This window comes from Aedes albopictus, chromosome 3, assembly GCF_035046485.1.
Source record: "Aedes albopictus strain Foshan chromosome 3, AalbF5, whole genome shotgun sequence".
Taxonomy (NCBI): domain Eukaryota; kingdom Metazoa; phylum Arthropoda; class Insecta; order Diptera; family Culicidae; genus Aedes; species Aedes albopictus.
Genome location: NC_085138.1, coordinates 152,107,909 through 152,120,797, shown reverse-complemented (window position 1 = coordinate 152,120,797; position 12,889 = coordinate 152,107,909). Strand labels below are relative to the sequence as shown.

Genomic DNA, 12,889 nt, shown 5'->3' with positions numbered 1-12,889 from the left:
TAAAATCTCGTTTCAAACTTGAAGGTAATTTAAAATTCAAAGCTATTAGGTCGCTAAAAAATCACAGCTGCTTTGAAGGTGTTCTAAAGGGAATCAATTTTCGCTTTGCTCAAAAATTGTGTTAGCGCAAATATAAACTTTGGAAAGTTTCGATGACTAATTCGGTGTTAGCAAGTACTGTTCGTAGGAGCATTGGTTATCGATCGAAAAACTTACCCTCGAGTCTGTCGACTTCCTTCTGCAACTTCTGAACGGAACGTTCAGCGAATTCAGCACGAGCCTCAGCCTTTTCGGTTCACGAGTGAGTGTTCGGATACGATTCGATGGGAAGATGTCCACGATGTCACGAAGAGAAAAAAAAAATGTATTAGAAATGCGGTCAAAATCTAGATATGTTATATGGACGACTCTTTCAAAGCTCATCAGATATTTTTCATCGAAAAAGTCGTCTCATTGTTTGAGAAGCACTCAATCGTTTTAAAGCAGCAAACTTTTCTCTTAGAACTAGCATGCATTTTCTTAACCGTTTAATATTTAAAATTTTGTGGGTTAGGGACTGACATAGACAAAACGAAAAACCAACAACAAACACCAATTGCTTACCTCCACCATAACAGAAGATTAAACTATAAAAGAAAATTCTATTCACTAGCCTACGCTAGTGTTCGTAATCTGAACAGGATGACCCTATTGTTAGTTAAATAGCCCAAATAAGTCTTTCTCGCTTAGTATGTTTTCAGTGTTTATCAATATCTAAGCCGAAAAGATAAATTTTAGAAATCCAAAAGATCGGAAAAACAGGATATCACAGTGAAGAAATAGTGGAAATAATTTATGCTAAAAATATAGTTAGTTTTCGCTCATTCGTTTTTCAAATCTTTTATATTCATTTAACTTATCTCTGATTTTTTTTTAACCTTTATATCAAATCGAATGACGGACAGTCACAGACAAATGAAAGAAGTGTTTAAAAATTTTAGAAAAAAAAAATAAAAATAAAAAAGAATGACATCTGTATACACTGAAAAAAGTGCAGAAATGTTGCCAGAATGTTTCCAAGAAATAAAAACAACTAAATTTTCAGAAAATTCTGTTTTGAAAATTTAATGGAACTTATATTGCGGCACCGAATGACGAACGGCAAGTCAGTGACATAAAATAAGAATTGTTAAGAAATGTTTGAAAAAAGGAAGAAATTCGGTTACATTGAAAACATAAGAAATGTTGCCAGCTTGTTTCTAAGAAACAAATAGAAAATATATTACCAAAAAGTGGCGTCCATCATACTATCATCAAAATGTTACACAAACGGTCAAAACGTTGGATTTTTTAGATGAAAACGTGGTTTTTAAAAAAATTAGCGAAGTGCAGCCAATTTTCAAATTTTTTGCAGTTTTTTTTTCTTTTTTTATCTAGATACGTTATCACGCTATAAATGTAGCAAATCTTGTCCAGTTTGGTTTTTCTTGAAATAATATAGACAATCCATACTTTTCAACAATAGTTCAGCTATTGGAAAACCACGTGCTTGTAAAATGTCAAAAGTTTAAAAATCGGATAACGCATCACTAAAGTTAGAGTAACAGCTACTTTCTACAATTAAAAAAACCCAAGTTTGCGTCACTTTCATTTATAACATTTTTGACTCTAACTCAAAGGCTTCCCGGTTCCGGAAAATTCGCATTTTTTGCAATTCTACAAATTTGAAAAAATAGCCTCAGCCTCCCATAATGACTGAGTCAAGTATTCAATGTGGAATTTTGCCACAGAATCCTCCAGAATTTTTTTCGAGAATTCCTGCAAAAACTCCATAACAATTCTTTCAGAAATCCCTCCAAAGATTCTTCCGAAAGCTTTTTCATGGATTTCTTTCAAAACATTTCTGCAAAGAATTTGTGCAGGGGAATTTCCTTAAAAACTTTAAGGATTCTTTCAGAATATTTGTATTCTAAGATTTCTCCTGAAATTCCTAGGAGAACGTCTTCCGAACATCCTTCATGAGTTCAACAGAGGTTTTGTCTGAGAATTCCTTCAAAGAATTCTTCCCGACGATACATTTAAACATTTATCCTTGAATTTTTAAGAGGATATATACAAACATTTATCTAATGGATGCTGAAGGAACTGCTCTTAAGATCACTTCAGGAGCTCATCAAAGATTTTTTTGGGAAATTTTCTCCAAAATTTCTTTAATTGTTACTCAAAAAATTCATCAATTTCTAAATGAAAATCTTTCTCCAGAAATTGTTCTCCAAAGTATTTCATTTAAAATTTATCCGAAGATTCTGCTAGAAATTTTTCCGAGGATTCCTCCAAAAATGTCTTATTAAGTCTTCAAGAGAATTCTTAAGAAGAAATTTGAATCCTAAATTCTTCCACAAATCTTTGAGAGAGATTCCTTCAGAACATTTTTGGAAAGAACTTTTTATCCAGGGGTATTTAAAAAAAAATCCCAAAATCGCCTTTGAGGATTCCTGCAGAATATTATTTTAGGATTTCTGCATGAATTTCCCTAAGAATTTTTCATCACAAATTTCTACGATAACTTCCCTGAAATTCCCAAAATTTCTTTTAATATCATTGAGGAATTTCATTTAAGTTTTTTCAAGTAACTTCCCCGAAATTAATCCGGTGGATACTTTTAGCATGTGCTAAGAGAGTTTCTCCAAGAATACTTCCAAAGATGCCAATACAAACATCTTTGTGATGATTGTACCGAGAATTTCTCCAAGAATATTCTGTGAAATTCTCGTAGAATGCCTAAAGAAAATTTCGAAAGCATTCCTGATAAGTTTGGGAGGCGTCGGTTGTAAAAATCCGAATAAGCATTACAAAAAAAATCAGCTTAACCCTAAATACAGTTTCTTAGCTAAATTCTGGAAAATTTGTCTGGAGAATTTGACAAAACAAAAACTCTAGGAAAAATCAGAAGAATTAATATTTTGAGAAAGAAAAGTGTACGTTACAATTTTGGCAAAAATGAAAACGTTTTGTGTTTTTTTGTTTTTGAGAAAGGCTCCGAAAGGAAATCAGAGGGGTTAAAAAAAGAAAAAAAAACAAAATGAATATAATAAAATTTCATTATGAAGCTTTTATTATTTTTTTTTCTTCAAAATTTACCACAGGATGTTTCAGAATTCCTATTTCTAAATCGTCCAAATTGAATACAGTGAGAGTTTCTTAGTTTCTTGGGAATCTGGGAGGTGTTGCTTGTCAATCTTCGAGAAAGCGTTTGAAAAAAAAACAGCTAAGCCCTCTGGATGAACCCCAATGATTTAATGGGGATTTTTTGATAAATTCCGGAAATTTTACATTCGAAAACTTTGGGGAATTTGATTTACAGTTAAGAAGCATATATGAATTAAGGCTATGGATCGCCAATCCGGAGACGGCGGGTTCGATTCCCGTTCCGGTCGGGAAAATTTTCTCGATTCCCTGGGCATAGTGTATCATTGTACTTGCCTCACAATATACAAATTCATGCAATGGCAGACAAAACAAAACCTTCAATTAATAACTGTGGAAGTGCTCAAAGAACACTAAGTTGAAGCGAGGCCGGCCAAGTGCCAGTGGGGACGTAGAGCCATAAAGAGGAAAAAGAAGCATATATGAAATTATGTTTTGAGAAACGCTCAATGAAATTCCTGGCCAAATTTCTAAAAAAAGGTTTGTGGGAATCCTTGAAGAAATTTTTGGAACAATACCCTACAAAATAAGGTTTCTGAAAAAATCTAGTGGAAAATTTGGAGATTTCTTTTTGATTTTCCCGAAGAAAGTTTTGATTCCATTTTGTCAGTTTGGTTTGGATTCTGGCTCAGTTATGAACCAGTTATGCAAGAGCCTTTCGTTATAGATTATTTGCTATCATGTTTGTGGCAAAGCTAATGTGGTTTTATGCCTCTCTAAGAAAGATTTTGAAAGGAAACCACTCCAGTAAGTTTTTGCAATAATGTTTGCAAATTAGATACTTTCGGAGTTTCTCTATAAATATCTTTAAATATCTAAATATTTATGTTTTGGATCAGATGTTTGATTAGTTCATATGGCATCACTGGTCATAATACAAGTGATGTTTAAGGGGAATTTTGACTGGAAACTGTAAATAAGGGAACTTACGTATTTTCGGCCGTTTTGCTCTTCGTCATGGGTTTTTTTTTTTTGTAACCTATTTAACTTAAAATTGGCCTCAAATCTTTCCCAAGCAAGTTGAATTATATACTGTCAAGTTTCAGGCAGATTTGTCGACAAAAACCGTCTATGACGAAGTGATCATACCTGCCGATAATACCATTTGTCACCTTATTTAAAGTTCAGCATGGAAATTTTTTAATTATAATTGAAACAATACTTCGAAGACTTGGCAAAAATTTATCTGTGATGCGTTTTAGGCCCTTCCCATAAGTTATTCGAGTATTTATCTGTGACTCATTAACCTCAAACTCCGATTATATCTTATTTGCATTGTTTTATTAACTTAAACCTCCAGTGAAATGTTATTATTGTCCCAAATTTGTGACGAAGCTAAGTCAGCCCATGATTGCATAAATTACGTAAGTACCACTACTGCCGTTTACTTTTAGTTTGTTCTGTGCACACAATAAGAGGTTGTTTGTGAGTCATGAATGTTTATTTGTATCCAGCATTTAGCATACGCTAATAGAACATATGAATAAAGCTGAGTAAATACTGTTTATTCAAATCTCTGTGAAGATTCACAAAGAATTACTCCACGGCTTCACATAGATTTAGTAAAGAGTATTTACTCAGCTTTATTCATATGGCCTAATGGCAGTCAAAAATTTAATGGCTTTCTGGTATTGACCAAACGATCTGACGTTGTACCAGTCTCACTTGACAGATGATCGATAAAATTGATAATCGATTTTATCGCTTAGCTGTCAAACTTCACAAACCAAACGTCAGATCAGCTGAACCCTCCGGAAAGTGAGGAAAGTTCTGGCGGCCATTAGTGCTTGTAAAATGCTAGAAAGAGGATTCTAAAAAGGCAAAGAGTCGCCATAATTTTCCTCACTTTCTGGTAGGGATCAACCGATCTGACGTCTGGTCTGTGTCGTTTTACAGTTAATCGATACGATTGATGATCGATCTTTTCAATCAACTGCCAAACAACAAAAGCCAAACGTCAAATTGGCTGATCCCCACCAGAAAGTGAGCAGAATTCTGGCGGCAATTAACGGTCACAAAATTCTGGATACCATGCCCAAAACGTGGTTCACGTAGTTCATGAACAGCCCCTTATCTATCCAAAAAATACCCGAAAGGCCCTTACGTTACCTATGCAATCAACCGAGGAATAGGGTAAATGTACTCCCGGGTGCCACCTATCACCGACAGTAGTTGGCGAAATGGGTGACACCCAGAGACACTGCTACTACGGTGGTGGGAGCAAACACTTACATTGGTCAACTTATCGTTCAACTGGTGGATTTTATCTTCTACCGAATCACGTGATGCCATGGCCTACTCGAAATGATGGTGATGGTCGGGGTACGCACGCACGATGAGAAAAAATGATTCAAAGATGATCAAAAGTGCAGACAGGTGATAGTGGTAATTCACATTCGCATCCGAGAAGGGGTCATTTTGGTCTTGAGTCGTAGGCTTCAGTAGTCACGGATGACAGTCTTTCACCGAGAGGGCTTACTATTTACACAATCAGCATTCTTGTAGTAGCAGATATGAAGATCCCATAACCGGATGAATGGCGGAAAACTAACAACCCAATATATATACACGAAATATGCTGTAGTTCTGTAGAAGAAGACATGTGTTGAAGAAACGAATCAAGAGCGGGAAAGAGGATTGTCTGATAAAAGAGACACAAAACAAACAACAAAGTAGGCGCGCTTATCCTTTGTCTCAATTTGCACGGATTACAATTATAATTTCGACAATGTTTGTCTGTAACAAAAGAGAAGCTAAATTCGACAGTGATGCAATGTTTACCAAGAACGGACAAATCTATGACAAATTGTCACAGCAAATACATAATGCGACAATGTCATTATCGTAACGAGATGGTTGGAAATTGATTCAGTGTTGGCATTTCCTCGATGAAAAAAATGCAACGTAGACCGAAATCAATAAATTTCAACTACCAATGGGATGAATCATCAAACCGTGGAGAATTCCACACATTGCATCGTATCACTTCATTGAAAAGTATTTCAAAAACGTCGCTTATAGTACAAACGTTTCGAACGGATTGAGTTCTTGATAAATCTGATAAACGAGTAGGTGTCGTCGTTTCGGTATTGCACAATAAATCGCTTTTTTTTTCTTTTCGCTTAGAGCCATGGGTAAGCGAAGATAGCTATCAACAGTGTGTGAAATAAGCGTGCTCAAGCGAAAGATAAGATATCATAGACACACATATTTTTATCAGTGTTCGTTCGTGATTCTACGACATGGCGCGCTGTGATAACGAATTTCGCAGTTTATAACGACGGCGTCGTCGGCAGCATGCCTATCGGTAAAGTTCAACAGGGATTTTGAATCGAACTATTCGATTCGGACTGGTAGGAGAAGATCAAAGACTTGTACGTTTGAGAGAGATAAAGATCACTAACGTGTGCGCAACCTATAGCTATAGCGCTATAGCTGTTTATCTATTTACTACTAGGTTTCATCGCTTGGGGGCTACTAATATACTCATACGATGAACAGGTAGGTAGATTAACGATAAATGTAGCTGATGGCGATTCCGAAAGCCGGTATTTTTGGTAATTGATGCGGATATTGACCGTAAAATTAATTAAAATGCATTAGCTTTGTGTAACGACCATTAGTGTGGACCGTTGAAATAGAATAGGTATGTTTGGAATTTACATTGCATCAACGACTGCCTATTTCTCGATGAAAAGTGCTGACATCATCATTTAAGAACGTTGCAATGCATTATTTTTATCGGGCTCTTTTAGAATAATAATAATATTAATGACGAATCCAGGTAATGGAGACTTTATTGTGTCTAGAGTAATTTTAAAATTCTAGAGAGGGAGCATTTTTTTATTTGTATCTCGTTTAAGTATTAAATTCATCAAATTAAATCTTGGTGTTCAGTGAACAGTTTGCACACTATAGTTATGTATTATCCTTATTTGGTAAAACATATTTTGGTTATTATGCAGAAAAAAAGTAAAACTCCGCACATTTCCAAATTGAAAAATGTTCATGGAAACATACATGCACAAATACAAAAAAAACACTGAGTTAGGTCGTTTATGAACTGTAATAAACTGAATAGCGCAATTATTTGAAATAAAATACAAATTTTAACATGTTAGAAGGATAATGATAAAAAAGACGATTCTCCAGAGGTTCCTTTATGAGTGTTTCATTATTTAGAATTCTTGGAGGAATATCCTGTAATTATTTTTTTCTAAGAAAATACACTCGGTTGTATTTCTCCGAGCAAATGCCTACAGGAATTCTTCAAAAGGCTATTTAAGAATTTTACAGGCTATTAGTTCACAAATAAGTGCAAATACATTCCTCCGAACTCAAATCAAATGGAAAAGTCCAGTAGAAATATGCCAGGGGGTTGCAAGATTGAACATTTCTTTTGTTGTTCCTGCAGCAATACGTATATTCCTATACTAATACCTACAGTTATTGATTTTATGGAACAACAAAGTGCTTTTAGAATATTCGTGAATTTCTGAAAGAACACCTGAAAAAGTTTCTGATTGAACTCCAGGAGAAATTTTTGAAAGGATCCCTGGAGGTATACCCAGAGGTTATTTCTAAATTCCTGCAAAAGTCACTGAAAAATCTGCAGGAATCTCTAAAAGAATTCCAACACGAACCTGTAGGATTACTTCTGGAATAGCTCTTGGAGGAATCTCTGGATGCATTTCTGCAAGGTACTACAAAGAAAATCCAAAGAGATTCTGAAGAAATTCCTGATGGAATCTTTTGTAGACTTCTTAAAAAAGTTCTGCAATTCCTTGAGAAATACCGGGAACATTCCAGGGATCTAGAAAATTGCCTAGGTAAATTTTTCTTGAAAACTTCTGGAGAAATTTCCGTTGAAATGCCAAGAAACAATTTTTGGAGCACTCCCGGACAAATTACAGAGAGAATTATGATTCTCAACGTAGAATATCTGGAGAAACTTTCTAGAGAATACCTGAAGCATTTTTTTTTTTTTTTTTTGAAAAAAAAATCAGGACCTTTTAAAAAAAAATCTGAGACATTTCCAGATGAATTCGTAGAGAATTGAAGAAAAACTTCTGAGGGATTTTTGGAGGAAACCATGAGTAAATTATTGAAAGAATTCCTAGTGGAGTGTTGTACAGGGAGTTTAGAAGGGATCGATTCTGGAATTTTAGAAGGAATACCTTAAATAATTCCTGGAGGATGTTTTGAAAGTAGACATTTTATTAAGAAGTTTTGATAATACCTATGGGGGAGTTACTGAAAAATCGTTGAGAAATTCCAAGGCGGATTATCTGAAGCAATTCCAGAAAGATTACATGGGAGAACTCCTGGAAATCCCTGGTGTAATTGCTAAAAGAATTTCTTGAGACTTTTTGGGAGTGATTCCTGGACAAAAGTCCCAGCGGCAATTTATGTAAGGATTTTTGGATGAATTTTTGAAGGAAAACCGTAAACAAATTTCAGGACGAACTTTTGGAGGAATCCTTGAAGTTTTCTGTAGAAATCTCTGAAGGAATACCAGGAAAACCTCCTGCGATCTGGAGGAATTCAGAAATTAAAATTATTATTAAAGTTCTGGAGAGATTTCTTGTAGAAACGCCTGGAGGAAGCCCGGAGTAATGACTGAAATAGTCATGATTCTGAATGAAGAACCCCAGGAAGAATTTATGGAGCATTTCCTGCAGGAATATCTCAAAAAGCTTTTTGAGAATATCTGATGCATTACTTTTTTTAATCCTAGAACCATTGCTACAAAAATCTCTTGAGAAATTCCTAGAAGGATTCGTAAAGAAATCCCAGAGGAAAACTCCTGGAGGTATCTGCTTCTTCTTTATGTCTCTATGTTCGCACTGGGACTTGGCCTGCCTCGCTTCAACTTATAGTGTTCTTTGTGCACTTCCACAGTTATTAATTGAAGGGCTTCCTTCGTCTGCCATTGCATAAATTTGTATATTGTGAGGCAAGTACAATGATATTCTATGCCCAGGGAGTCGAGAAAATTTTCCCGACCGGAACGGGAATCGAACCCGCCGTCTCCGGATTGACGATCCATAGCCTTAACTACTGAGCTAACAGGAGGTATCCGTGGAGGCATTCTGGGTGAAATTTTAAGAAGGAATTCGAAGAATTCCTCCAGATTTTTTTTTAATACATCGAAGCGTTCATACATAGAGGAACTTTTGAAAAAATAATCCTCGTGGAAATTCTTAAAGATATACCTTAAGAAATTCTAAGAAGTACTCCTGGTTATACATATGGAAGAGTTATCAAAAGAATTTGTTTAGAAATATGTGGACGGATTCTCCGAAATATCAAGAACTATTCGAAAGAATTCCTGAAGGATTATTTGCAGAAATCTCCAAAAATATATTCTAAGGGGTCACATGGGCTTTAATGGAGGGGTTCCTGTGAAGTTTCAAAAAATTATACCAAGACAAACCTCTGAAAGAATTCCTGAGAATACCTCTGAAAAATTATTGGAAGACCCTCGAAAAGATCCTGAAATAATCCCTGAAGAATATTTTGAATAAATCCAAGGATCAATTTATAATGAAATCTCTGCAGGAACACCTGAAAGAACGTTTGGAGGAACTTCTATGGGAATCTCTTTAAAATTTTCCAGGGGAATTCCCGCAGAAATTCCAAGGATTATTTCTAGAAGAAATTTTTGAATATTACAGGAGGAATATGCTGAAGGAATCTCCGAAAAAGTACATGGAAAAACACCAAGACATTCCTGGAGGAATTGCTGGAAGAGTTACATGAGAAATGTTTGGAAGGATTTCTGGACAAAAATCCCTGCAGCAATTTTTGTAGGGATTTTTGGAGCAATTTTTGAAGGAAAGCCCTGCAGAAATAAAAAAAAGCTGGAGATTCTAAAAATCCCTGAAGAAAATTCTGAAGGACTCCCTGAAGGGATTTCTGTAAAAACGTGTATCTACAGGGGATAGACAAAATGATCGGGACAGGCAAAATGTTCCCTTCTCAAAAAAATTTCAAATAGCTGTAACTTTTCGAAAAGTGCATCAAATATTTTCAAATTTTCACTGTAAGTTGATCAACTCTTTGTGTATCAGTGGACAAAATTTGGAAAAGATTCTGCACAAAGGTTTTAAAGATTCTAAAAAAAGTATAATTATCCGATAGCCAAATTTAAGCTTTTATATCTCCGGATTAAATGAACCGAATGCAATGAGATTTTGACCATTTGTGATGCACTTCCGGAATGTTACAGCTAAATGGACATTTTTTGTAAAGTGAAAATTTTGCCTGTCCCGATCATTTTGTTTATCCCCTGTAGTTTATTGACCGTAAAATTTATATTTGAATCACTTATGACTCTGTCGGTCATTGTCTACTCAAAGTCCTGAAGGAGTTCTTAAGAATTCTTTGAAGAAATGTTTGAAGGAACAAATGGTGCAATATCTGAAACAACTCCTTGAAATAATTCCGGAAGGATTCCTGAGAAATGCCACAGAATTATTCCTACACAAGTTTCTGAAACAGTTCCTGAGAGTATATCTGAATCATTATTGAAAGATCGTCGAAAACGTTTCTGAATCACTCAAGAACATTCTGAATTAGTTCCAGGAGGAATTCATGAAGTAATCCCTGAAGGAACACCACTTCTATAAGAATCTTTTAAAAATATCTAGGGGAATTCCCGCAGAATTTGTCTTTATTTAAGGGACTTTCAGCCCTTGGCTGGTTCGTCTCTAGAGACACCAATGATAATTTCTTGGGGAAATGTTTTAAAATATTCCTAGATGAATTTTCTGAAAGAATCCCTAAAGGAGTACCTGAAAAAACCTAGATATTCCTGGAGGAATTGCAAAAATTTCTTGAGATTTTTTTGGAAGGATTAGTGGTTAAAAATCCCTGTTGCAATTTCTGGATGGATCATCGGGGAAATTTTTAAAGTAAAACTCTGCACAATTTTATGAAAAAAAAATTCTGAATGGAATTCTAAAATTCTGAAATACCTGAAGAAATTTCAGAAGGAATCGCAGCAGGGTTTTCTGTAGAAACTGAAAGAATACCGGGAAAAAATCTTGGGATCTGGGAAAAATCCTAAATCAAATTTCTGGGGAGATGTCTACAGGAATGCCAAGAAATATTTCCGAAGGATCTCCAGAGTAATTACCTAAATAATCATGGTTTTAAATTAGGAATCCCAGAAGGAATTTATAGAGAAATCTCTGGAGGAACTTCTGGAGAACACCTGAAGATCTTGAGAAATTTTAAGAGCAATTCGTGGAGGAAACTCTTGGAAGAATCCCTTGAGGAATTGCAGAAGGAACATCTGGATGAACTTCTGAATCAATTGCTTGAACAATACATCTAAGAATACCTGTGACGGAATTCATAAAAGAACACATTGAGAAATTTCCGGGCGAATATCTAAGAAAATTCTGACGTAATCCCTGAGAAAGCTTGAAAAAAAATCTGGAAGAATTCCTGATGGAATCTCTCAAATATGTTTGAAGCCAATCCTGGAGGATTTTCAGTAACAAATCTGAAAGAACTCCTAAAGAAATATCGGGAAGGACTTCTGGAAAAATTTCTTCTTCTGAGAAAACAATTCTGGAGGAGTTCCTGAAGAAATCTCGCACAAATGCCAAAGAATAATTCTTAGACGAATTTCTAAAGGAGTAGGAATGAAGAAATCCCTGAAGTAAATTTTGGAAGTATCCCTAGATGAAAGACATATATGAATCAATAATTTCTTATAAAATTTTAAGAGGAAATCTTATATGAATCGTGGAACTATTCCCAAAGAAATCACTGGAAGAAATTCTTGAAATCATAAAAAATCTGTAACTGAAATTAAGGAGCAATTTTTGGTTCAATCTCTCCTGAAAAGGCAGAATCATTTACGGAATTTCTTGTAAATTCCCTGAAGAAGTTCCTCATGGAATTCAAGGAGATATTTCTGGGGAGATTCCTAGACAAAAATCTCTAAAGCAATTGCTGTCATAATCCCTGAGGGATATAGTAAAAGTGAAATTTTAATAGAAATGCTGTAATATGTATTTTACGGTTTTTCCTTTAAAATAAAAGTAAACTTTCTAAAAAAAATAATCCAAATAAAAAATCAAAATCTTTCGGATTTTTCATGTTTTTTTAGCTTTTTTGTTTCTTTTTTTTCAACAATAAGTACCTTTAATATTTGTATGGAATTCCGTGCGTTCCACTAGAAAAAAAGAACGAAAATCACGTTTGATATTAAACCGCTATAAATGACAATTATCTTCAAGTATTTTTATTTAAATTACCGACTTTTCCAGGATTTGTATCACAAAATTTCCAAATGAAAAATGGGAAATGAATTATTAACATCTCCAATGTACTGTTTCTTGCGATCTGTAAGAACATTATCTAATGTAAACCGCTGGATAGAATTTCCACAGTTAATTTTATTTTATAGAAAGTCTGAAGAGTTTAAAAGTTGAAACTTTCAGTGAAAACGAGAAAAAAAACACTTTGACCTATATTATTTTCAAAGGTACTAAGAGATTAAAACACGGGTGGAAAGTTATGAGAGAGGCATAGTTATGAGAATTAAAGCGGAAGTTACATTTAACTACTCGAAAATCCAATTTTAAAAATTCAATTTTAGAGGAATTTTTTTATTTTTTATTTTAGAGGAATTTTCAGAGGGCTTCCTTGAATATTTTTTGACGAGATCATGGTTAATTACCGGAAT

General features: G+C 34.7%; 1 protein-coding gene across 35 annotated transcripts in view; it reads right to left on the bottom strand.

Annotated features, from left to right (window-relative positions):
- LOC109431900 (tropomyosin-2) overlaps nucleotides 1-12,889 on the bottom strand; it is a 164,621-nt gene that overhangs the window by 24,086 nt on the left and 127,646 nt on the right. For 28 of the 35 annotated variants that reach the window (XM_062842711.1, XM_062842703.1, XM_062842710.1 and 25 more), the window contains one exon: nucleotides 217-286. In XM_062842711.1, the coding sequence (XP_062698695.1) occupies nucleotides 217-286 (70 nt within the window). Of the gene's footprint in view, nucleotides 1-216; nucleotides 287-5,418; nucleotides 5,482-12,889 lie in introns of all 35 variants that reach the window. The other 7 variants (XM_062842699.1, XM_062842696.1, XM_062842684.1 and 4 more) reach the window with 1 other exon arrangement.